The 26381-nt window shown below is 46.1% G+C and overlaps 1 protein-coding gene across 1 annotated transcript in view; it reads left to right on the forward strand.

Annotated features, from left to right (window-relative positions):
* The window catches only part of PPP1R16B (protein phosphatase 1 regulatory subunit 16B), a 65704-nt gene that overhangs the window by 32083 nt on the left and 7240 nt on the right, over positions 1 to 26381 (forward strand). The window contains exons 3-9 of the mRNA XM_074920327.1: positions 16444 to 16514; positions 19327 to 19472; positions 21684 to 21787; positions 22107 to 22231; positions 24260 to 24385; positions 24736 to 24811; positions 25818 to 25947. Of these exons, the coding sequence (XP_074776428.1) occupies positions 16444 to 16514; positions 19327 to 19472; positions 21684 to 21787; positions 22107 to 22231; positions 24260 to 24385; positions 24736 to 24811; positions 25818 to 25947 (778 nt within the window). The remainder of the gene's footprint in view (positions 1 to 16443; positions 16515 to 19326; positions 19473 to 21683; positions 21788 to 22106; positions 22232 to 24259; positions 24386 to 24735; positions 24812 to 25817; positions 25948 to 26381) is intronic.

A 26381-nucleotide genomic window follows, 5' to 3' on the forward strand; every position in this document is an offset into this window, starting at 1 on the left:
CTTTGGCCTGCCGTCCCCCCGGGGAGTGAGTCGTTCCCGTGGGCTCTGGGGAGCGCCGGTGCGTGAGGAGCTCCAGGGGGCTGGTGCTGGTGTTAATGAGAAGCCTGGGAGCTGTGCTGGGTGTGCCAGAGGGGTTTCAGGTAGCGGTTAACGAGTGGTTGGTAGAGCCGGAGCCCAGGCACCCAGCAAGTCACTGAGTGGCCACATTTAACTAAAATTAGCCCCTTGTAAGCAGTGGCGGTGGCTGTGCATCATGGTGAGCTAATCTCCACGGGGAGAGGATTTGCTGGAGGAGGTGATGGCTCCCAGATGCTCTGGCTGGTCCAGGTACTGGGATCCTGGATCTCTACTGGGCTTCCTTTTGGAAGCCAGGCAGGATGTTCCTGGGGGGTGTGCGTGTTGTGTTCCTACAAGATTCAGCACTGCAAGCATCTCTGGAGAGCACTCACATGCCCTGGCTTAGTCCAAATGCTGGCTTGTATTGGGGAATACATAACCACTTCGGTGTGCATCCTGGGGGTGGGATGCCTGGGGTCCTGCTTATGGGCACAGCCAGTGCTTCAACCCAGTTCATCCTGCGTGGCTCTTCCCGCTGGCTGAAATGAGCTGCACCGAGAGCCTTGGTCTGACAACACAGCACCAACCTGCCTGTAATCAGGATAAGCCGCCCAGTGCAGGGAGAATGGTACTGCCAACGAGCATCACTTACTCAGTTAAATTTGGGGGGGCTTTTTTTAATGGCCTATTTCTTTTTGGACAGCTGCTTAACTGGGAAAGTAAGCTGGGGGAGGGAAGATGTCCTTATTTAAAAGGGTCTACCCTTAGCCCATAAATCTGGGCCAGATCTGCTGGTACATGCTGGCTGCTTTGTGCGACCCTGCTAAGGAAAGCAACCATAAATGTCGCTTTATAGCTGTTCGGTTTTGCTTGATGAATCTGGATCAGTGTCTCCCTCCTAATCAGGTTAGTTTTCTTCTGTCTACCCCTGTTAGGGGAAACCTAAACTGATTTAGCTATTCTCATCCATTTTCCATTTGCCTGATGGCTCTTTCCACAGGTCGGCTGTACCTTAATTACTGTTGTTTGATGCTGTAGCAGGTGACGCTCTAGTGTATAACTTTGTAAATCCTAGCCAATATTCACTGGTAATTTCTGCCGGATGATTTGTTTCATTTTTGGACAGATTAGTTTTAAATTGGCAAATACACTAGATTTCAAGAGAAGACAATTGCTACTAGCTGTCAAATAGAAAACACTAATTATCAATCATGTTCTATTGAGCCTCTGTTGAACTGATTTGCTGTAGAAAACATAATTTTCTTGGTACTCTATCTTCAGGAAATCTGTTTTTTGTGAGTTCCGCTCTCTCGATAATGGTGATGTATGCTAGAACATAGAAGAGAGGAAAAATTAGCTCAAGATTAAAATCTGTGACACCCTGGAATTTAAATCACCTGTTTCTAGGAGTACAAAACCATTATCTGTGCTGGTGTGCCATAAAATCCTTGTAGATGTGCATTCCTTATCGCTTCTGCATGTAAACCCTGTCTCTGCGCATGATTTACAGAGCTTTCCCGGACACAGCAGGGTTTACGGAATGCGGTGGCTTGTTTGTTTGCTCTGAATAGGCCCCAGTTTTGAAAACGAGCCTTGAGTTACTGTGAGACAAGATAAGAATAGTTGGGGGAAATTTCAGTGTTCCTGCCTCGCTCCGGGGCTTGGCTGCAGCGCTGCACTTCCCGTGACTCAGAGCAGCAGCAAGGCACCAGCTTCCTCTGAAATCACCCGTGTTTTGCAAAGCTGCTGGTACGGTCATTAAATAAATCAGGTTTTAAGCGAGTTATTCTCCACTGCAGTTGCGTGTGATGTCTAAAGTATCTCTCTGTGCTCCTGTTTTCTTTAATGCACTTGAAGTGACTGCCTGGAAGGACAGGTGGAGGCAGAGGGACATCTTCCAAAGAGGCTCACGTAGCCCTTTCCTGACTCCAAACTGTTTGGTTTTTTTCTCTCATGGTAAGTCAAAGATGGGTCAGCAGTTTTTACCAAGCTATTTTTCTTGTGAAATGGAAGTGTTATCTGTGAGGGGAGGTATGGTACCCACATGGACACATGAGAGCTGATCCATAAATGTGGCCGAATAGGACCTGTCAGCGGGTCAGCATAGCCTGGCCCCTGTCTCTCACTGCTTGGTTTAGTCCTGGGGGATATGCTTAATCAACAGCAAATTTCTCCTTCGGGAATACCAGAAAGGAAGGGATTTCCAGCCAAGAATTTGGGGAAGCCTTTAGTCCACTATTTGAAGGATGTCCTTGATTTAAATACTCTGGGGTGGAGGAAGGAGGGACCAGGTGGTTGCAAAGCATCGCAAAACTGCTGACAATGTAAGGACCTCTTTATAGGAGCTCCTGCTTTTCCCACAGTTCCTTGAAGGACCTTTTTCTGAGGAGGGGTTTCATATCTTGCCCAGCTGCTCTGGGGCTCAGGTCTATCTGAATTCCCCTCTGACCAGGGCTCTCGACGCTGGTGCTGGTGGGCTGGTGCTGGGGTGAAGGAGATGGCTTTGCCTTACATCTTGTCCCCTTTCCTCGGTGACTCTGCAGATCACAGCTGCCGTGATTTGTTCCTCTCCACCTGCAGTGGGGATGGCCTTGCCTGAACCTTGCCTGCATGTGCTGAGTGTTCATCTCTGCTTTTATTTACTAGAAATCCCCGGTGTGTATGTTCTCCTTTTTAATCTCTTCGATGCTGTTGTGCATTACAGGCACAAAACACCTGAAACCAATGTGGTTTATTGGGTCTGTCTAGAGAAACAGCCCTCTTGAGGTCAGCCCAGCTGGGGAGCAAGGCTTCAGCAGTGAAGAGGTTCATGTGACCTGTCCTGAAAGCTATCTGTGCCTCATGCCAAGCCTGATTGTCATCTTGCTCCTTTTAGCCCCTGCAGTTGTTCTATCCCCAGAGCACCATATGTGGCTATTTGATCTATGAGGGATGCATGTTTGTTGAGAAATTGCCCCTTGCTTCAGAGCTCCCAACTCCCTGTTCGGTGGCAGAGGCAGCGCCAGGGCCTGCTGCTCCGTCTTGTGTCCTTCAGCTGGAGGTATGTGGTGAGGCGTGGAGATCTCAACCCGCAAAATGCGCTCCGTCCCCTCATAATAGGTTGCACAGATGATGCAACTCATGCAACCAGGGCTCATTTTAACTCACGTTTTGCTGGTGATCCTCTTCTTCCCAGGTGTGCCAGATGGAGGAAGTATAATGGTCCTGTCGGGGCATGGAGCCAAGCCAGAGGTTACACCTGTAAGAGCTGGCAGCAGTCAGGGCAGAAGCGTGCAGCCTTCACATGCTCCCTTTTCAAAGGGGCATAGATAGAATTTGGTTCAAGGTTTGTAGGTCAGGTTTCCGTTATACAACTGTATTTGTTGCAGCTGCTTGTGTGAGATCCAGACCTTGTTGGATATTTCTGGTTTGGTGGGCTCCTTGTCCTAGGAATTATTCTTTATGATGAGGTGTACAGAAAGAATCAGGATCTCTCTGTGGTAGCACTAACTGGGGTGGTAATGGAGGCTTGGAGTTGGATTTGCTTCAGTCTGGGACATGTGGGAAACATCTCAAGAAGCATTTGTCACAAACAACTGCTTGGAAAGAAATAAAATTTTTTTTAAGATTGTGTTTTTTCCTGGCAAAGGTAGGACCAAAAACAGTTGAGGAGGGATTTTATAATTGATCGCAGATCAAGTGAAGAGCATCAGATCTCCTGCATTCCCCAAACAGGTACAAGTGCTCTTGGCACAAGTCACACTAAGCATGTGGATCTCTGCCCATAGTTGAAGGACAGGACTGGTTGTGTGAGCAAGGTTATACCCCCGGTTTAGTGAGAGTGCAACCCTGCTATTTCATCTCACAAGGGGAAAAATGGTATGTGGTGTCTTCAGGAGCCAGAGCAGCTTGATTCCTGTCCTCACAATGGGGAGGGCCGTGTCACCCTGGCTAGCCAGCCCCATTCCTGTTCTTGAAGGACGTACTCTTGAGGATGTTGACTAAGATACTACGGGCCTCTTCTGTTGGATGTTGGTCAGCAGAAAAATGCATGTTCTTTCACCAGAAGCTGCCAGAGTTGCTTGGTTATACTTAGTGCTGGAGATACTGAATTTTGGTTTTAGTAGCAGGAAAAAGTAGGGGAGTGCTGGATCCGGCCCAAGTGGTTGCACGGGACTGCGTGTCCTCCCAGTACTGTGCATGAGCCTCGGGGTGACTCCTGGTTCCCTGCGCTGTCACTGGGATCCACCCCTGCAACCTGTAATTAGTGCAGTCAGCATAACAGTGTAAGCACCCACTTAAGCATTAATTACTTTAATGAACTTACTAAGGTGGGTTTAGCTACTAAAGCATTTTGTTTCTGTTACAACTTTTAAAGTCAAAATATTAGACTGTGGAATCGATGGGAGATGATACAAAGCTCAAGCCTGGCTTTCCTGTTGTCTTAATGTTCAAAGTGTGGGTTTTTTTAGGTAATTTAATCATGCAGTCTTTTCTCCTCCACTGCACAGAAGCAGCTGTGGCCAGCAGCGTGGCAGGAAGGCTGAGGAGTCTCTCTGCCCTTTGTTCACATGCAGGTGTAAGGGATGCAGTGAGTACAGGGCAATCTGCCATTCAAGCCCAGAAGATGGATGTCACCTTTCTTGCATTGTGACAGCTAAAAGGTGGCCCATGATGTTTGGGCTTTTGTAGTGTTAAATATGTAATGACAAACTCCCTGATGTGAGGGATCTGCTGGTGAGGGAGCTCTCTTATAAGCAAACAGGATGGAATAAAATGGTTCATTAACAAAACTGGTTTAATACAGAAGTAGGCAGAGATTTCACCACTGTGGAGAGGAGAATGGTCCTGCCATTGCTGATGGCAAAGCTTAATGGGGAATTTTAATGACTGCTAATTATTTTGAAACCTGCAGTTTTCTTGGGAAATGTGATATACTTTGGAAACTGAAACTTTTCTCCACTGTTGTGGAAGGGAAAACTGACTTCTCTGAGCTGACTCTTGCTGAGGGGGGTGTGGGAGGCATTTGACTTGCAATACTAATGTGGAGAGTTGGACAGGGTCTTTCATCTGAGGACAGGAGACCTCCTGAAGGGACAAAGGGGGAAAAGTGGGAAATATTGCACTCTACTCCCTGCTGTTGCCTGCAATTCCTTGTTCCCAGCATCAGGGAGTTATGTCTTCAGTGTTCAGTGATACTGCTCTCATAAATGGGATGCTTTAAACCTGTGTAAGAGCTGTAAGAATGATGTATTTTTTTTTTTAATTTGGTGGTTTCAACTATGTGTTTTCTTAGTACTAATAAGCTCAGATGGAAATACAAAGTAAAATAAATTTTAAAAATCACTGTAGGCACTGAGGATGAAGTGGTCATCTCAGAAGCAGGATGAAACGTCAGTGACCTGGTCTGACGTGCTAAGGCAAAGCGTTTTCTGGAGGAGAACTTCAGCTTTTTCCTCTTTACATTAAGTAAAAGAAGGCTGTTAGAGCAGTCCTGTAAGTGTTGTGAGTCCTGAGCTCACCTCTCCAGTGTGCCCTGGGCCTGTGGGTTTGAACCCAGACCTCCCCTCCCATGAGGGAGCATCCCTGCTCCTCTGCCACCAGGCACACAGCTCTCAGCACTTTGTGACAGGGAGCTGGTTTTCTCTCTCCACCCAGCTCTGATCTGAAGGGGTTTTCCGAATTCGAGCCGTGTTCTGCAGATTAAAATTTTAAGCTGTCTGAGATGGCTTGTGAAAGTGGAGGAAGCACTCATTAAAAAGGAAAGTGCTCCTGACCCGTGTGTGGTTTCTTTCTTTACTGCATCAAAGTGCAGGAAGCTTAGGACTGGAGAGCTGGCAGCCAAAGCTGGCTTGTTTTGAGTTCGCCTGAGGCTGACACGTTGGTGTCTGCAGATACAGCAGGGATGGGCGAAGGCAACACATTGGACTTTTTTTTTTTTTTTTTTTTCATTCTGAAAAGTGTAAAGGACCTGTCAAGCTCTCCGGCTGCTTTCCGTGGGCTAACCTCCTGGCAGTCATGAAGCCATATTGCATCATCTGGCCAGGGAACACTCATCTGCTGCTTGAGGTGGTGGGAAGCAGAAATCACATAGAACTTGTGACAGAAGGAGTTTGAGAGAGTTTTCAACTTTGTGTGATGGAGCACGTGAAATAACTATTAAAACAAGATGGTCTGTGTGTAAAGCACTTGGCAGTCAGGTTATAGACCAACCCAGGTTGTATTGCTGCATTCCTGTTTGTTTTGACCTAATTTAAAGGTCCTTTCTGCAGTCTCTGAAGAGTCATGGAAGGGGATTTCAAACGTTCCACAATGAAATTAGGAAATGTTAAGAAAACTAACTTTTTGTCCACTATTATTTTTTTTAATTTAATTTTTTAAATGTGGATGCTCAAGATAATGAGTATTAAATTTGGATTGCATGACTAGCAACCTGCAGCAAGTTTATACTGTCGTCTTTATTGAGCAGACCATCCTCAACTGGATCAGACCCAGGGCCCATGAAATGGATGGTCTTCAGCTTCGGCCCCTGCCTAAGGGGACTAGTGTCCTCTGCGCACGGCAGCCGTCACACAGATTTCATTATATACCTTTTGTCAGGCCTGTCTCATTGATTGTAAGTATTACTGTAGCTGTGAAAACCCTGCATTTCTGCCAAGCTCGGCTGCTAACTTCTAATTCAACTCTTAAGTGTATGAAGTGGTTTCCATGCAGTCTGAATACCTTTGATGATGATGTTCATGGATAAACTCTCTTTGACTTCTCTGACAAGGGTCTGTTGGTTGCCAAGGGCTGGGAGAGCAGTCCCTGTGGCTCTCTGAACTATTTGGTTATGCTGAAAACAAATCTGCAACATGGAGAGCTGGGGAGCACAGGTATTTCTTGGAAGTGCCCCTGCTTGGTATGCAGTGGTACAGGGAACACCCACACCTCCAGTCCAGGTCCCGCTAAGGGGCGTTCTACCACTGGCTGTGGGACACTGTGTGGTTGTCTGGTGCCATGTGACAGTTCCCTGAGGCTCCTCTGCCCCACACCGGTGTCTGGTTGTCACGGGCGCTGGGAGGCAGCAGCTGCGTGGGGGTGACGCTCGACACTGGGAGTTGCTTTGGGATTGGAGGTGTTTGGCCTGGAGAGCAAACTGAATGCGCTTTTTTGTTAATGCAGAAAAGCAGATCTGGACTGTGTGATTTGTCTGTGTGTCGTAGGTGCTGAAATAAGGATTGGAAGAGAAGTGGTTTGAAACTCTGGGGGAATGCTGGGATTTGATCAGCCCTAAAAACTTGCAGACTTCTGGGATTTGGGCTTGTGAGAGGGGAGACAAAAAAGAGGTTTTTCTGTCTGGGTTGCTGGTGAAGATCAGAGATGGTTGTCAAACATAGGCTTGGTGACCAAACATGCTCCATTCTCCACCTCTGTGATGGCGTCGTTCCTGATTCGTAATTAAATGAAGCGTGTTGCCATACTGCAAGCCCTCCAGATGACCTTGCCCCCCCACCTCTTGCGACTTGCTCTCCTGACCCAGCCCAGGTCCTCGATGTGGTTATCAAAGAGGTGTGAGCTGAGTGGTGGAGACCTTCCCGAGGGAGAGATACCAGCCGAGAGCTGCTGCTGAGCCATGGCTTTGGTTTCTCTTTTAACTGTGCCCATGGATATTTTAAACAAACTGTCAAATACAAGGTTCACCTTGGGGTCTGGTGCTGTCGAAGTTAGTACTGAGACTTCAGCTGCTTTGCCCCGTTCCTCTTGATTGAACAACAGCGAGGACAGGGGCGAGGAAAGGAGAGTTTTCTTGTGCTTAAAGGGTGGAGCTGGGACATGGGACTCAAGGGCACTGTCACAGCTGTGCCATGGACTGTCACTGTGACCTTGGCAAAGAAACCTGAGCCTTCAGAGTCTTGCTCTAACTCGGGCTGAGATGTCACATCTGTGAAATGAGGCAAATACTGATTGTAAAATCCCGGGAGACAGCCTGGAGCTCTTGGAGATCTCTGGATGAAAGGCTCTGTTGAAATTCAAATCTCTGAATCATGTAAAATTTGCTGCTGAATAATTAGAGGTTGCAAGAACAGAAGGGCTGCTAAGGATCAGCCAATGCTTCTCTGGTAAAGTTGAGGTTGCTGCTAAACTTACGTGAAAGTTTTCTTTCTGTAGTGTTTGCTTTGTAAAAGGAAACCACAATCTTTCTTGATTTGACAGAAAAGAAGAAAAAAGGGGAGGACTTTCTGCTTTTGTAGACATTTCCCCTCCAGCACCGCATGGCAATGCAGCATTTCCCGTAAGAAATAGTGCTGTGAGCAGGGGGGGTGTTTTACCAGATCACACTTATACTGCTGGCGTGCTCCTGCGTTCTCCTGTGTGGGGTAATGGTGTGAGACACATCTGGGCTGGGTGTGACCTGGGGGCTGGCATCAGCTCCTGCTGCTGCCATGTCCATGTTGTACAGAGCTGCTTTGGAGAGGGCTGCGTTGCGGAGCCTGTCCCAGCACAGCATGCTTCTGCCTTGTGCAGGTGTTCAGACCTTGGCTACGTGGCACCCTGTCTGATGAATGCATGTGATCCGTGGGAACAGACTTAAGGATGTGACTTGGTCCTGGGTCTCTTAAAGACCTTCATCCCCAATACACTCCTCCTAAACTAAAGGGAGACAAAGTTGGAAGGAAAAAAAGAAAAAACAAAATGTGCTGATTGAGGTCAGAGTGGATGCTGCTGAAGGTGGAGAAGGTACTGAAACAGGCAGAGCAGCTGGAGCTTCTCTAAAGACCAGGACAAGGTTAGAGATGCACAACAGAGAAAAAGGGTCTGTGAAGCAGGGCAGGCTGAGGAGCAGAGAAGGGGGAGGTCCTGATCTGCTGGTGAGCTTCTGGACAGTGGGGAATCCTTTGGTATTAATGCAGGGCAGCTTGAAAAGCAGATATATATTTCCCCACCCCACCACCAAAACCTCTTTTCTATTACTTTAAATAGAAAGTTTCCTGTTTTATAATTGAGACTCTTAAAAACATTCATGTGATTCAGGTCAACATACAGCTGCTTAGCTGAGGCCATAGGATGCCTGAAATATGAGCTGGGGCAGAGGCTGTTGACTCTGGAACCTAATAACGCTTCCAAATGGCAATATGAACTATTTCCTGCTACACAGAGCATATTAGAGTATCCTCTTGCAAATACTGGCAGGCTGGCTCTGCGTGGAGCTTTGGGGGGTATTGCAGTTCTAGTCCTCAGATCACCTGTTATGTTATTGTGTTAATGTAACTGGGGAAGCTCTTCATGTACTCAGACAGCTGCAAAAGCTTACCCCCTAACACCATTGCTCCCTTTTATCTAAATACTTCTTAAGCTGTAATTTCTCTTAAAACCAAATTTTTTTTTTTCTGCATTTCCTTTTTGGTGCGCTGAAAGATTTATTTTCTAATAGCTTTAGTATAGACATGACAGGTGATGACTGCTGTGTGTCTCAGTAGATAGGTTTTGCTCCAATACATCAAAAGTAGTTTCTGACTAGGTATATAAGTGGGATCCTCTGTGCTACTCAGATAAAAGCCTTTAATGTTGTGTTGTCTGAATGGATTTGCATGTATTGTTGTGACTTCCGCAAAGAGTTTTTTTGTAGGAAGAAAGCTGGAAGTAGCCAGAGCAGTAGGAGAACAGGAGCTGTTGGTCAAACATTTACTTACTCTGTAGGTGCCCTTTGTCTAACTCTGCCTGAAACACAAAGGGAAGTAACATGTGTTGCTTGCCTGCTTGTACCCACTAAACCTGACATTTTAGGTGGGAACTCAAGAGATGGGGGATGCAGGTTCCTATCGAGCTGCTGCTGGAGGACGTGGCTGTCCCTCATCCCTCACCTTCTGTTGGTGTTCCCTGCTTAGGCCACTGGCTTGTGTGGCTCTGACCACAGCAGGACGATTCCTTCTGTGCACTGTCAGTGCCTTCTGCTGAGCACCACTGCACCCTAAAATCCAGCATTGCTCTGCTCTTCACTGCAGCTTCTTAAGTCATCCTTGGGAAATTTAGCCTTGGTCATCTTGATCCATACCTCCATAAATCTGACTCTTTTTTTTTTTTTTTTTTTTTTAAATACTCTTTAAATCAGCACCATTCAAATACCTACTCCAAAATGTGTCTCTCTGAGAGAAGAGGCTCTTTGGCAGCCCAGGTGTCACTGTTGCAGTGGTATTGGGGAACCTGCTTTCCTGGCTCCCTGCCCACAGAAATCCTGCTGGAAGGCACCTGAGCCCAGAGACTATATAAAACACTCTCCCTTTTAAAGCCCATCATCTGTTTAAAAACCATACCAAAATGATTTATTTATTTTTCCAGTAACAGCTGAGGAATGGGAAACCAAGAAATAAAAATAATCTCTGACTTCAGTTTTCTTTTATGTATTTGGTATGTCCTGTGTGGACCAATTTCACTATTAGTCTGAGCAGGAGGAGAGGATGAAGATGCTTTTGAACATGGCACTACATCCTCAGAAAGCTTTGTCAGATGGCAGCACCCTCTAATTTTTATTTTGCCTGTTGAAATGAATTTTGCTTTGTTTCTGCTGTGTCCTTTGAGCATGGCTGGTTGCAGATGAGTAACTTGCACACTTTATCTGAGTAATCCCAAGTGGATGGCAGCCATTAAAGAAAGATGCTTTAGCATCACTAGCACTAAGTGGATTATCAGAGCTTGAAGTCCTGTAGATGTAGAACAAGAAAAATATGGGATATGGTGGAGTTTGGGCTGTGGCCCATTTATCTGAGATGCAGCTGTAGGTGTCTGTCCCCTTACAGTGTTCTTCTTGGTGCTCTAGTACTGCAATGATGGATAGGGTTCAAAGCATAAAGCAAAGATTGATTGAAATAGACACAAAGACAGGGAGAAAGAATTGGACCCTCCCCATTAGATAAATGTATGTGTTGTTGACAACTCTCACTTGCTGTCAGAATAGAACTTGTGTACGAGCTGGGCCCCAAGCTCTGCAGGAAGAGCCTGCCATGTGAAGCAAGGCTCCTTGGGGCTAAGGAAGGGTATGTCCTCTTAAGCAAGAAGCATCAAAATCAGAAATAGGTTTTCATTGAGACAAGCTGCACCTGGGCTGAGTGTAACTGCATGAAATGTCCCTGCCCGTGTGAATATGGCACAAAGCAGATGGGGCTCTGCTGGCCTCTTTCCAAACTTCCCAGGTTTTGTGGGTATATTGGAAAGAATGTGTGTGCCCAGCTATAAACTAGGTGGGAAGTGTCTTACACAGGCTTTGAACCTCCCTGAGAAAGCTTGGTGATCAATCATGACAGGATGTATCAGTTGCTAGCTCAGCAGGCAAACAGGGCTGTATTTATTTTTAGGTGTACTAAATGTTTGAAGCTGTCTGAGTGTGGGGTGTTGTTTTCTGTGGGGGTTTTTTGTCTTTCAAAAAGCTTTAGGGAGCTGCAGAGTTTATCAATGGACCAGGATGAGCTATCAGTTGTACGTCGCAGGGAATGGAGGATAAAGCTGAGTAAATTCATCCTGTTACTGCTCAGGGTTTAGATATGCTCTTAAATATGAGTGTCATAGTATGCTGTGTTAGGAAGCTGGATGCTTTGCTGGCAGAGCGCTCATAGCTTCAATGCTGTTTTCCTGGCAATGTTTCTCCTGTGTAATAAATATCCCTGCAAAACCGTAGCAGTAAAAATGCAGCTTTGAAGTAGCTGAGCCCACCCGTAGGACCATGCCTGGCAGGCTGAGATCAGTCTTTCTAGACCTTTGCCAACACACCTATGTGGCACAGACACCGCCAGTATCTCACTACAGCTAGTGCTGGCAAGCGTTTCTTCTGCTACGCTGAGTTTTTGACTAAAGATACATTTGGGTGGAAGTGACTGCTAGCAATGTGTAAAAGCAAGCATTTTAATCCAAGTGAAACTTCATTTTATTCAGTGAAATCAGGTATAAACATACAAGACATTCTACTGTCGTAAACACCTCAGTGAAACAATAACTTTTAAAGGTGGCCTGAGGACCAGAAAGTGAACTAGAAGAGTTTAAATATTTTCAAAAACAAATCGTTGGATGCAAAGGATCAAGATAAACCTGGATTTTAAAAAAAATAATGTCCTGTGTGTATGTAAACTTGGAGCACATAGGTAAGCCTGCTTGCCAGTATGGACAGTTTGCCACTATATATTTTTGGGAGGAATCAGGACCTCCTACCAGAAAGGTGTTTGGGGTTTTTTTCCCACCCTGGTATTCATATCAGTTTCAATTGGCTTTTTTCTCTTATGAGTTGTTAATACTTGAGGTATGCAGATGCTGGGTATAGATGGGAGTGTAACAGTACCCAGAATTTTATGGTGTAGCTTATTGACCTAGGAGGAACTGCACTGACAAAGGCATTTTTTCTCCATGGACAAGTCTTCATCTGGTTTAGGAACTTTTCTGGAAAAGCTGTTTCTAGTATAAACTCAGTGGAAAGTAACATAAATGAAAAATGATGGTGCTGTAGTATCTCTTCAGGTGAGAGAGCGGATTACCCCACACTGAATTTTCCTTATGGCCTTTGCAGTGTTTGTTTGTTTTTTTTTTTTGTCTTCCCCCTGATTTATACGTCTTGGGGAGAATAAGTGAGCCTTTGACATGCTTGGGAGGAGAGGGAGCTCCTCAGAAGTGGGTTTGTTGTGTTTGGGGAGGAGAATCTGCCTGAGGCTGCCCCAGGACATGTGATGGAGAGTGACTTAAAACCTAGGATGTATTTTCACAGCTGTTGTGGGAGCTTTTTCCATTTAACACAGCACAGATGTGAATGATAAAATATAAATTGAAGATTAATGTACACCATCTTGGCGTGTGAGAGGTACAATTATAGGCAGAGCAAGCAGAATAATGGAAAATAGATTTGAGTGATTGTTCAGTTAATATAATTTCCAATGAATTATTCACAATTTGTTCACCCAGCTCTTATTGTAATCATTTTCCTTCCCTCATTTGCTATGCATTTGGAACTGCTTCCCACAACTTGTGCTTGACATGTAAGAAGTGTATCCACGCATCCAGCCCCTTCTCTCCACCTGCCCCCCACCTACACAAAGGACAGATTTTAAAGGGCTCGGCATTTTAGGCACTGAGCTCTCTTTAAGAAGTTAATTGTAAGTGTTAAAGTGGAGGTTGCTGCCTGCTGAACCCGCTGATGTGACCCATAAAAGCCCATTCTGTTGGGCTTGGAGTGACCTGAGCTCACAGAGGGACTCGCCGAGGGCCCATTTCCACGCTATATCTTGTGCATATTGGGGGGATCTTCCTTCCACGAGTGGTGTGCTGAGGCTTGAGCTGACAGAAGGCGATCAGCTGGCGTCGAGTGATTAGCCTGCGTCCTTGCGAGCTGAAGCGTATGCTTCCTACCTGTATGGCAGCATTCATGCCTAGGGGTGGGAGGAGAAGGTGTTGGGCTTTGCAGCAAGGCATGCGGCACCGGCAGGCTTGAAGAGGAGAACTTTGCTTGCTCGGGTCCCTGTCCCTTATGTTGTGCATTAAGTAGTAGAGTGGGTTGGAGACAGTGCCACAGCCCTGGAGCTGGGGGTCTGGCTTCCAGCACTGCAAAGCATCACACTTGTGCCCTCCTTTCCTATTCTTAAGGCACTGGAAAACCCACAAATGCACATTTCTCCTGAAGTTTATCAGAAAGGAGGACTCATTCTTCCCGGCCATGTGGGAGGGGCTGCTCCTGGGTAGTGGGCATGGAGAAGATGTCCATGTCCTCCCTCCACACCCCTCTGCAGCTCTGCCTGCAGGGAGCAGGGTGTGATGAAGCTGCTCTTTGCCACCCCTTGCCCTGCTGCTGGGGATGGTGGGTAGGAATTGGGGCTGTGTTCTGCTACAAGCTTGGTGGGACACTGGGTAAATCCCCTCACTTATAAAAAGGGGCATAGGTAATAGGAAATGGCAGTTCTTGGAGCCTTCTGCCTAGTTGTTGGGATGTGTTGTTTGGAACATGGGGAATACCGGAGGCAACATCCCTCTGACTGTAGAGAAAAGAGCCAGGACTCGTTGCTGCCTAGCCCTGGGCTTCCACTGCCAAACCCCCAGATTCAATCTTCAGCTTAGGACCAGTTGGAAAGGAGTTTGATCTCTTCTTCAAGCCATGTTTGCCTGGACTCATTGCTCCTATATCCATACCTAACTTCCTTACCTACCTGACTTTTCTGTGCTCTTTTCTGGTGTCTTGTGGTTGTCAGTCTTCAGTGTGTTGGGAGATACTGGGAAATGTCTTGAGGGCTGTGGTGAGCCAGGCTGAGGGCCGGTGGGAGCCAAGGGGAGGTGCACTGCAAACATGAGGGCTGCTGCAAGGGTTAGTGGAGAATTCAAAGCTACTTTAGGGTAAGAGAAATCCTTCTCTGAACCTTAACCCTTCAAGGACTCTTACGAGCTCTGTCAAGCCATGATCACAAAACCTTCAACACAAAACCCTATACTCCATAGCAAGCTAGGATTTATGCTGCTGCTTCTTGCCATGGAGGGACAGCACTTGTAAAGTTAATCTGCCAGCATCTACTTGTCCAAATCTCCATAATCAGGCAAAACATGATTATGGAGATGCATGTCATTAGAACACAATGGCTCTTAAATGACTGAGATTGAATTAATACCCTAATGGCAGAGCATCCAAAGTAAATAAGATACAACCAGATCCACTCATGAATGACTCACCTATCACTCAGCTTGGATTAGGAGAGCAAGAGCTTGGGGCTGGCCAGAAACAGTAGAAGCATAGTCTTTAAATTGGATATATTGGCTGGGGTTCAGCACTCTTATTACTGTCAAGCATGCAAGTGTTGGGGGGTGTGAGCTGAGTGTAGGCGTGGGCTTCCTGCACTGGCCTTTGAGCTGGAAAAAACTCAGACTCTTTGGACTTGCCGCGGTGGGGGACAAGTTTTATTCTTTGTTGTATTCTGCTTTTTTGTATCAGTTTCTTCAAGCAAGTGTCAATGCCTTGAAATTATTTCCAGCAAACGTAAATTCCAGCATTCGTTTTGAGTTGGGCAAAGCAATCCTGTGATATAAAGTGTTTGATTTCACTTCTGTCTGGTTTTGCCTTCCTTTCTGGTAACGTCAGACCAGTGGCTTCCAAACAAAACTTCACTTTGGTTTTGATTTGCCTTTCTTGCAAGTGCCTTTTCCAGATCTTTTAAACAAAGCTTCATAAATCAACACTGATGTCATTGTGGACATGTTTTCCGTGTTCTGCTTTGGATGCCAGAAGTGCTCTGTCCCCAGGGGCAGCCCTGGGGCTGTGCTGGGGGAAGAGCTCCCTCTAACAGCAGGAGCAGGGGCTGCGGGGTGCTTTGGGGGTGAGCAGCCTTGCAGTCATTTTGATTGCCAGCTCTGAAGATGGTTGTTGCCCTTTTAGCTTTGATAGTTAGCTTCCTTATTTTGCACTTAATGGTTGCATCCCTGACATCAAATAAGATGGGACTTGAATATCTGTTGCTACCCTGGCCCCAGGGAGATGATTATGAACTTGTCTGTGCTGTCAGTGACGTTTGAGGTGGGAAAAGCATTAGGTAGTGAAATCTCTGGAGGAAAAAGTAGGGAATGAGCAAGTAAACAACAGAAGATGGGTATAGATCATCAAGATCTGTCAGCAGTGTTGAATTTGAAGAGTTCCTGATGTTGCTATTAATTTACATCCTCTGCCAGGCTTATTGCTATTACCCTGTGCAAGATCTGTACCTCAGAGCAAACTTTATTTTCATCTAGGGGCTAACAACTTTCCATGTGTTTCAGAAATTTGCATTTTAATGGAATGAATCTTATCCTTTCCCCTGAAAGCAGTAATTAAAATAATAAAGCCCCTGGGAAGCTTTCTTCAAATACCCAACAGCTCATGTGAAGTGTCCAAAGCAACCCTGGTGTATTTAGATGTGCCAGGCCACTGAACATATTAAGCTTCTCATCCCAGATTGACAACTTCTTGAGGCAAGACCTTATCCCTCCCACAGTGAGATCTCTCTTATGGTTGTAACTCAGGACCCAGAAATACTGATTGTCTTTGAGCTCTCCGAGGCTTTGAGCAGAGGCTGCACTCAGATGTCGCAAGGTGCAAGATAAAAATGTAGACTGTTCTAGCACGACCATATGAAAACGATAGCTGTAATAGCAGTCTCCTTTAGAAGGAAGTTGGGAGAAAATTGTATGCTGGTGCTCTCTGCTGGATAAAACCAAGAAAGTTTGGTTTTTTTTTTCTCTCACCGGCACTGTGGCGGCTGCGGGTTCACACCAGCGTTGGGCTCTTGGCCGTGAGGTCTCCTGCAGCTCTACGCACACTGGAACAGCCCAGTGGCGCGGGTTGCCTTTGTCTTGAACTGGCCGGGGCTAGCTGAGAGCAAGAGATGTGTTAGGATTGCTGATCTGACTCTCATTTCCTCCTGTCTCCTTCCCTTACAGTGTGTTACTTGCTGAAGAGCAACATCAGCCCAGACCTGTGCAATGAAGATGGATTAACTGCACTGCATCAGGTGAGGCATGGGAGGAGGTCACAGTGCTCTGCTGCTCCTCGCTGTCGCATCTTCCCACTGCCCTTGAGCAGACCTGTCAGGGTAAACAGAGAGAGCTCTTCTATTTCATTTTTTTGCTCAGCTAAAGCAATGAAACTTTACCATGCTGTGCTAGCGATCCTGTTTCTTGGGGAGCAAACTGAGATCAAACCCTTCTCTTGTATCCCAGACTTTCCCCAGTGATAAGAAGAGCTCAGGAATCAGGGCTGGATTTCAGACATGAACATCATTTCTCCCACCCTTTAATCTTTGCAGGCCTGGGCTATAAACTCTTAAAGCAGATTACCTGAAATTTAGAGACTTTGGCAACCCAAGAGTCTTGAAACTGGTTTAAATAAATAATGCACAGGATGCTTGGAGAGCCTGCTGCTGCTCTCTGAGATTCAGGGATTTCTGAAAGTCTGTATGAGATGGCAACAGCTCATTGCCAGTGAAACAGAGAGTTGCTATAGTGGTGTGTAGGTCCGTGTCCTTCCATACAGCCTCTGCACTGATCCCATAAGGTTTTTTCTATTCCTCTTCCTAAGGCCCCCATCCCCACCCCTCCTTGCGAGTCCTGATTTTCAGTGCAGAAGCACCAGGAGAGTCAGCCTGCAGCAGGCCCGTGGGACTCGTCGTGCCTGGCAGCTGCCGCCTCCGCTGCTGCGAAAAACAGTGGTGCAGTTGTCACCCGTTCCGAGGGCGGAACGGGGACTCATGGTTTTCTTGCCATTAGTCCCTTCTATAAATGTTTCCACTGACGTGGGGTTTTGGATTCCTCTGCAAGTTGCTCGCTCTCCTCAAAGCTGGATGGATGTTTGCTTAAATGCAAACTGGCTTCTAGAAGAATACAAGGGGTGTTTGGGGGGGTGTGTGTGTCCCCAGCCTCTTCAAAGAGGGGTCATTCTGTGCACAGAGAAGTGTTGACAGCCTTGTTGCTTTCCCCACTAGGTACTGAAGCCATGGAAAATTCCCCCTTAAGGATCAGTTATTGTAAAGGTGCATTTGGGAGTTGCAGTGAGAACTTTGCATTCACTAGAATTACTTGAATCCCTGAGCAGAGAGAGGCTCCTAAGTGAACGCTATTGCCCATTAGTAGTGGCTTCCAGTGGAGGATGCAGTTACGCTTTTGTGATAACTTGGCTGTGTGACAGCTGTGTTTTTAACCTCACTTCCATATACAAATAGTAAACAGAAACAGAAATACATAAACTGTCCTTGTCACTCAGCTGCTAAAGTGCTGCTTGTGGGTTGTAATTCAGCCTCGTTACAAGCCCATACTGCAGTGCTGAGCTGAGTCTCCTCTGTGGGCCTGCAGTAATGTGTAGACCACGAATAGGCTTCTTGCACAAGAATGAATCTTATTTTAGTGTCTTTATGATACGCACATTCATGTCAAGAAGTGAGCATGAGGTGGATCAAAGACCAAATTCCACCTTCCCCAAAGGAAAGCGATTGAGGCCCTTCTTGCAGGCTGCCTCTGGAACTGTGGGGTGAATTACGGAATCACAGAATCATCTAGGTTGGAAAAGACCTTGAAGATCATCCAGTCCAACCATTGACCTAGCACTGACAGTTCCCAACTCCACCAGATCCCTCAGCGCTAAGTTGGCTCTACTCTTAAACCCCTCCAGGGATGGGGACTCCACCACCTCCCTGGGCAGCCCATTCCAACGCCCAACAACCTGTTCTGTAGAGAAATGCTTCCGAATATCCAGTCTAAATTTTCCCTGGTGCAACTTGAGGCCATTCCCTCTTGTCCTATTGCTTTGGTTAGAGACTCCTCCCCCCTCTCTGCACCCTCCTTTCATGTAGCTGTAGAGGGCCATGAGGTCTCCCCTCAGCCTCCTCCAGACTAAACCCCCCCAGTTCCCCCAGCCGCTCCCCAGCAGACCTGTGCTCCAGACCCTGCACCAGATCCGTTGCCCTTCTCCGGACACGCTCGAGTCATTCAATGGCCTTTTTGTAGTGAGGGGCCCAAAACTGAACACAGGAATCAAGGTGCGGCCTCACCAGTGCTGAGTACAGGGGCAAGATCCCTTCCCTGTCCCTACTGGCCATGCTATTGCTGACACAAGCCAGGATGCCATTGGCCTTCTTGGCCACCTGGGCACACTGCTGGCTCCTGTTCAGCCGGCTGTTGATCAGCACCCCCAGGTCCCTCTCTGACTGGCAGCTCTCCAGCCACTCCTGCCCAAGCCTGTAGCGCTGCTGGGGGTTGTTGTGGCCAAAGTTCATCGAGGTTGCTGGGTTTTTTTTCAGGACATGAAAGGTGCCCTGTGAATCATCTCATAATTTTGGGAATCTAACTTGCATGTCTTTAGATAACTGTGGTAGGTAACGTGAGCTGCTGAGAAGACTTATGCTCATCACATGCCAGTGTGTGGGATTTTCCCTAAGAAAAGGGAATGTCAGCTTGTCAGCTCATCCCTTGGTATGTGGTTATACTGGTTACACTGAATTTCTGCTATGTTTGCTCTTGAATATGGAAGACCACAGAACAGAAGCTGTGCACGTATTTGCTATTATTCCCTGCTGGTTCTGCCCCTAAACCATAACGCCCTTTAAAACACCAGTGACCTTCAGTCTTTCCAGTGTAGGTGTTCTGCATGGTGCCTTTCTGACCTGCTTGTGCTCAAATTTGGTGTTTAACTCTGTTGGAGATGCTTGTTGCCAAACACTGCAGGATAAAGTAGGTCTCCATGTCCAGGTACCCTGGTACAACTGAGCCGGGTATGAGCCCTAATCTTCCCCCAAAGTTTAAAACAATCTGTCTTCATTTCTTCCTCACCAGTGCTGCATAGACAACTATGAAGAGATAGTCAAGCTTCTCCTCAACCATGGGGCCAATGTCAATGCGAAGGACAATGAGCTGTGGACTCCGTTGCATGCAGCAGCTACGTGCGGTCACATCAACCTGGTGAAGCTCCTCATCCAGCAGTAAGTGGCTTTTGTATTTGTCCCCTTCTGCAGATCTGATTCTACCCACAGCTTCTGTGGATGGAAACCGAGACTGCTTAGTAACTTGCGAGATTGCAGTGGTAGTGATTATTCCCTGCTTTCAGGCTACTCATGGGACTCCTTCCTGCTTGGGGGAGAATGGGGTAGAGAAAGAAGAGCAGAAAGGCTGAGGAGACACAGTAAAACACCGGGTGACTTGACTCAGTTTCATGAAGCTTCTGGAGACTGGGCGAAGATTTGCCACTTTTTGCCTGTACTCTGGTGTGTACGTGCCTGTGTGCTTGCTGAACCATGCTCACTGGATAGGCAGAAATAGGAGCAGCCAGCAGGATCCACCCTCAGGCTCTTAAACATGACTTCAGGTCTTCCAGCCACAAAGAGACACTGATGTAGGAGGACAGCAGCATGTCTGTGTAGCTCAAATACATGGGTGAACTTTGTGACCTGTCTTACTGGCTCCTAATTAGTAACTTGTTAGCTTCTTGTAATACATTTGTTCCCCAGTGGTGTGATACAGCTTGCTTGCACTGGACCTTCCAGTTGACTTTACCAAGACCCTAAAGCTCAAATCCTTTCTAGCAAGGAAGATGCCAGCAAGGAGGAGAAGCCAGATGTGTTTTGAGCTGTACCATGTGCAGCATTTAATGAGCACCTGCTGTGAATCCTGGCTGGAGCAGATAGTCCTGACTCTGTGTGGAGCCCTCTCCTCCATTTCAGGGAGTGACGCTGGAGGGAGCCGAGTGTGCTCTGTGAGCGTTAACATGCTGCCTGGCACAGCTGTGCCTACTGCTTCTCCCCCGAGGAGGGAGACTTCTCCTGGGGATGCTGTCATCTGGGAGACACGCATTGAAAATTTGGCCTCTCTTCTTTGGCTGTGTAGTGAGGGGAGCGGAGCAGAGGATGCAAAGAACCCTTGGAGGACTGGGGTTAAAAAATTTTTGGATGGGGGGCATAAAAATGGAGCAAACAAGTGTGGAATGATGTAGTGCATTCCTGACTCTTAATTGAAGATGGGATGGGTGGCAAGGTGAGGAACTGGAGTTTATGGCCCTAATTGTCGTAGACTGCCCTGTGTTGAGTAGTTGCCAGCAAATTTTGGACTCCGGTAGACTAATGTCATGATCCCATGGTCAGTAACAGTTTTTCCCTGGACTTTTAAGGAATGGGGGGATTTAATTTGTTTGCTACAATCAAAGTTGTCCTTTACAGGAGGTGTCACATATCAAATTACTGGTTAAACACTGCCTTTGAGGGCAATGTTACTGGTGATAGGACCCGAAGCCTTAGAGACCATCAAAGGAAGTAGCCCACAAAAGATGTCCAGTTCCTTGCTTTTTTAATTTGCTGATTAAACTAATGCTGGTACTTTGCAAACGTGAATTTCAATGTAGTTTGTTCTGCTCAGGCAGAGGGGGAAAAAATAAAGAAACAGGAATCTAAATGCAAGTGGACACTGTCTGCTGTCCTTCCATGGCTGGTAGCTGTCAAGGTAGATCAGAATTCAGATGAGAGTATTTGACAGCTAGCTAAAACGGCACAGTTCAAAAGGTGTCGGAAACTTTCTACTGTGTGGGAATATGGGGACAGTGATCAATTTAGCTGGCAATTTTACTTCCAAACAGCAACCTCCAGGAGGCCACTTAAACAGAGAAGTGCTTTTGAATAATCAGACCCGTTGACAGGATATTTTTTTATTACTATTTTTTGAAAACATGCCCTTGACTAGATGGAAGGCTCCTCCCACCATGTAGCCCCTATCTTGCACAACTTTTCTAGACCTTGCAAAGTTTTCATTTACGGACCGCCGGGTGCCCAGATAACAAGCACCTGGTAATTGCTTGGCATTGTTATCCAGAAATTCAGCAAATTATTTGCTTCTGTCACTGAGAAGCTGCCAGTCTGTCCAGTGCCAGGATTAGGAGAGAACAGCAACAGCTCAGTGGCTCATGTGCCCCACAGCCCACAAAGAAGGCATAGGGTGCTGCCTTTCATCTATTCTGGAATTTGTCTTCCTCATTCATAGCTCCATGGCTTTGCTTCAAATCTATCTTCTCTCACAAAAATCTTGGTGACGTTTGGGCAAGTATTAAAACACAGTTAGTTTTTTCTGAGCATTTGTCCCAGCACTTGGCACTGTCTGCTGTAGGTGTCCCAGGCCCTTTCTCGTGTAACGCCACTCTCCCCCTGCAGCGGAGCAGACTTGTTGGCAGTGAATGCAGATGGCAACATGCCATATGACCTCTGTGAAGATGAGCCAACTCTGGATGTCATTGAGACTTGCATGGCCTATCAGGGTAAGGAGACTGAGTTTGTGTAAAATACAAAAATGGGTCAACGTAGTATTAAAAATTACCTTGTTTCTCAGCTCTTGATTTGCCTCTGGAGAAAAGCAGAGAGCTGCTGCCTAGCATCATTTCTTGGAACCTGACTCTGTCTAGTTTCTCTCATTCCTAAGTAATGATGAGGGTGAAGGACAGCTGTCAGTCCCCTCAGCCACATAGTCTCTGAAAAGGATGTGAGGTTTTATCAACCAGGAATTAAGTCTAACTTTACTCAACCAGCAGAGACAAAGACACTTTCCAACTCTTCTCTCACTAACTGGAATTTTAACAGGAATTACACAGGAAAGGATCAATGAGATGCGGGCTGCTCCAGAGCAGGTCATGATCTGTGACATTCATGACATACTTGCGACTGGACAAGACCTGAACAGGACTGATGCCCAAGGTGCTACGCTGGTGAGTGAAACTGCGGCAGCTTTGGTTTTGCCTTCCTTCAGCCGTAGGTTACGAAACCCGCCCTGTGGCAGGAGTTATACAAAGCCAACATGCACAAGTTACTGAGAGGAGTGAGGAAGCTATTTTGATCTTTTTCCCTGTTTTAGTTTATTGTCACGTAGGAACAGGCTCTGTCCTTGAGTACAGCTGACATAACTTAGTGTCTAACCCTGCACTTTGTGAAGCGAATCCCTTGTTCATGTGAGCTCTGTTGGATGTCCAGCAGCTCAGGTCCTGCAGCAAGGCTGCTGAGCTCCTGGGTCCTGTCTGACAGTGGCTGGTACCAGCAGCTTCCAAAGAAAGATGCAAGAAATCCCACAATGAGGAGCTGCAGAACATAGCACTTCTGCTGACCTCTGGGGAAGTGGGACTGGCAAGACTTCCCACCAACCTCTTGCTTCTCGCTAGTCTGGTAGTCCAATCTGACTCCTACGGAGGAGACGTGAGAGTCCATGGGAGAGTCATGGGTGCAGGATCTGGTGCTGGGCACTCTAGAGACTTTCTGCCTCCTTTCTGCTTTGCATAGCACCTGGCTCACACAGAGTCGATGGAGTGCTGCGTTTGTTCACATAGGATGGCATCTGCCCCCGGGCAGAGGAGAGCACCCAGAACAAGCGTACAAAGCAAGCTGGCATCTGATTTGACTGGACAGGGACCAAGAAGGCTGAACAATCCTAGTCCTGTTCCCTCCTTCTTCACCTGCAAACACGTCTCTTAAATCCTTGCCTACAGCAGTCCCAACTTAGGGAAAGTTCAGTAATGCTGTCATAAATGTTGGGATTTTCATACAGCCTTGGTCATTTTGACGCTTGGGTGCAGACATAACTGACTACAGGCCACTTGGTGTCATTTGTTTGATGCCAGACCATGGCGGTGTATTCAGGTTTCTTAATCTAAGTTGTTGCCTATAGCAGATACCAGAAGCAATAAGGGGAGAGCAGACTCCCTCCAAGATAAACTTGGGTGACTGAAGCTTTTATTGCAGCTTATTTTTTAACATGTTTTTCCCTATAACAAGGATTATATACATTTAAGCAGACCTCTTGACTTCCTTTTTTATATCATCCCCAAGTGATTCCTTGTTAATTCATATGGCCTCTAGAGGGTATGACCCAGTGTCATAAAATGTATGTAAAAAATAATTGAATTGCCAGAAAGCATCAGAATTTATTTCCAAATGAAGGTTTAACTTTACGTGGTGGAATTCATGTGAAAAATTTTCAAAATAAGCTTTCATCCTTCAGCACAGTTGAAATAGGATGAACTCTGAGTGGAGTTCATACCTTCAGAGTAGTGCATAGGTCAGTGTTTTGCTCAGAGATGCAACAGCAGACTGCAATTATGAAAACTTTGAGACACAAAGTATTGTGGGGGATTAAAGGAGACTCTTATTGATGTTGCCAAAGTGGTGGTTGTAGTTGGAAGCCAATATCTGAAAAATCTTATTACCTTAACTAAAAGTAGCTAAGGATTAAAACGTTTTTGATTTCCAAATGGTGAAGATAATTACAGTGTGAGTGGAAGTGCAGTTGCACGAAGTGAGTCCTGACTAAAGCAGGCTGAAAACCTGATCAAAAAAAAAATCATATCCACAGCACTTAAGTGGAAAAGATGAGACATTCTTTTGGCATGAGGAATGCAGCATTTAGTGGATGACGTTCTCCATTGCAGGCTTGTGTTTTGATAGTGCTGTTTCCCTACAGATTGGGAAGCACTTAGGAGCCCTTAATTTTAAAAGTAAAAACATTACTTTTCTTACCTATATAAGTTATTTTAAGAACTGTTAGGCAGTTTCCTCTCCAAACAGAATTACATGCAGGGAATACTGAGTTTTAATAACAACCTGCTTTTGACCTGATGACATCTGCCAAATGTGAAATGTGCTGCCTATCCAGATCAGATGTTATTAAAGAAATTCCACTGAAACTTGGTGTATAAAACCATTCGTAGCCCTTGCAGGTGGTTCACGCTCTGTTCCTTATCTCCTAGTTGCATATAGCTGCAGCCAATGGTTATCTGCACGCAGCCGAAGTCCTTCTTGACCAGGGAGCAAGCCTGGATGTTAAGGACTGGGATGGCTGGGAACCTCTTCATGCTGCTGCTTTCTGGGGACAGGTAATGATTTTGTTGCAAATGTCATGTATGAGGATGACATTTCTTTCTGCCTGGACAAATTGTGGAGTACTCTGCAAATGGAAAAAATCTGTACTAGGGCTGGACTCTCTGGACAGCACCAGATGGAGTCCCTGGGGCTCCATAAAGAATCTGTTGCTGAAAGTTCAGGGAGAGTGTGTCTGTGCAGTTGAAGGTAGGAACAATGTTTAACATCACAGACATACCAGAATAATTTGAGTTGAGCATGTGCACCATTGCTTTTTATCTTATTCCAACTTTTCAGCTTTGAGGAGGAAAGTGATTTTGCCTGAAATACCTCTGTCATCTTGGCTTTCTTTCCCTTTCTTTAGATGCAGATGGCTGAATTGCTTGTGTCCCATGGCGCTAGTTTGAGTGCCAGGACATCTTTGGATGAGATGCCAATAGGTGAGTTTACTAAGCTTAAAAAAAAAAAAAAAAGAAATCACTGAGAAAAGCTTTTCCCCCTAAGCACGCTGGAATCTTCACATGATGCTTTCAGAAGCATTGATGTAAGTTTTCAGGTGCCTTTAGATTCAAAGTTGCAGTTACTTTAACTGGGACTGAAGTTTTAAAGTGCCTACTTTGTTACTTCTGAAAACACTTCTTCCTGCTCATAAAAACAAGGGAGAAGGAATTTCTCAAGCACCAAGTCTTTCTCCTGTGTGTTTCAACTGTTAACCCTCTGTACCTGTACCTGGGAGTCTCCCTGCTCTTACGTTGTAGTCTTGAACCTGAGCAGCTTTTAAATTCAGCCCTAAGACTTGGGTGTCTAACTTTTGCTTTGATTCAGTGAAGTGTGGTAAGCTATAGGGGTTGGAGGGGAAAGAGAAAGCATACACAAGTCTTGGAACAGATTGGAAGTAAAAATGCTAGTATTGGACCATGTGTATTATAACCTTATGCCACATTTTCTTTTGGCGAAAGGTTTTCTGAGCCTTAATTGAAAAATTATTGCATCCTCATTTTGAAGGTTGAAAGTTTTTTTTTGGACACGTAAGTAAGAATGATATACTCAAGGTAGCTGCAGTCTGGTAATTACAGAAATTTCTTTTCCTTCTGTCTTGAAGTATTGATATAGTGGTCAGTATATCTCTCACCCTTTCATGGGTAAAGGCACAGCATGCTGCAGGAATGGGACAAAACCGAGCTCAACAGCTGGGTCATGGCAAAGCTGAGTCCCCATCACAATCAGCAGCTCTGGTTTTCTGCTCCTGTTTAGGCATCCAAACCATTCTGCCTCCCCTAATTTGTTTAGAGATTAATGTGCCTAAGCATATTCTGCTTAAATTTCCCTTCTCTTCCTCCTAGCATTTGCAGTTGTATTATACAAGGAAGGCACAGTTAGTAAGATGGTGTTACTGGTACCACATTTGAACTGTCTGATTAATGGCTTGGTTTGTGTGTGCCATAGATCTGTGCGAAGAGGAGGAATTCAAAGTATTACTTCTGGAGTTGAAACACAAACATGATGTGATCATGAAGTCTCAGATGAGGCATAAATCCTCCCTGAGTCGAAGGACCTCCAGCACTGGCAGCCGTGGGTAAGTGCGTTGTTCCCTGCAGGTCACCCGGCGCGAGAGCTTGGCCACCCAGATGTAGCTGCAGAGCACCCTGTGGTCGGCGTGCAGAGAACAACCCGTCTGTCCTTTCTGAGCAAACTCTGAAAGGCAGAAGCTGACTTTTGCTTGTTGAAAGCAGATCTCTGCTGAAGAGTGGTTCTTTCACTAGAAAGAGGCATTGTTTCTTGGGGAGAAAATGGCTTTTGTGCTCTTGTGGTTTAAGAACAGCTCTGAGCAGAGGCTCAAGTGGTGAGAGTTCACCCTGTTAAACCCATCATACTGGTGTTGGAGAATCAGTGCTTCAAGTGGATTAACTTCAGCTTCTCAATAATTTGTCTCATGGCCAGGATACTGTGCTCAGACACAGTTTGCACGGGTCTTTATATGATGTTTATTAGTCTTCAAAGCAGACAACA

This window comes from Athene noctua, chromosome 16 (genome assembly GCF_965140245.1).
Source record: "Athene noctua chromosome 16, bAthNoc1.hap1.1, whole genome shotgun sequence".
Classification (NCBI taxonomy): Eukaryota; Metazoa; Chordata; class Aves; order Strigiformes; family Strigidae; genus Athene; species Athene noctua.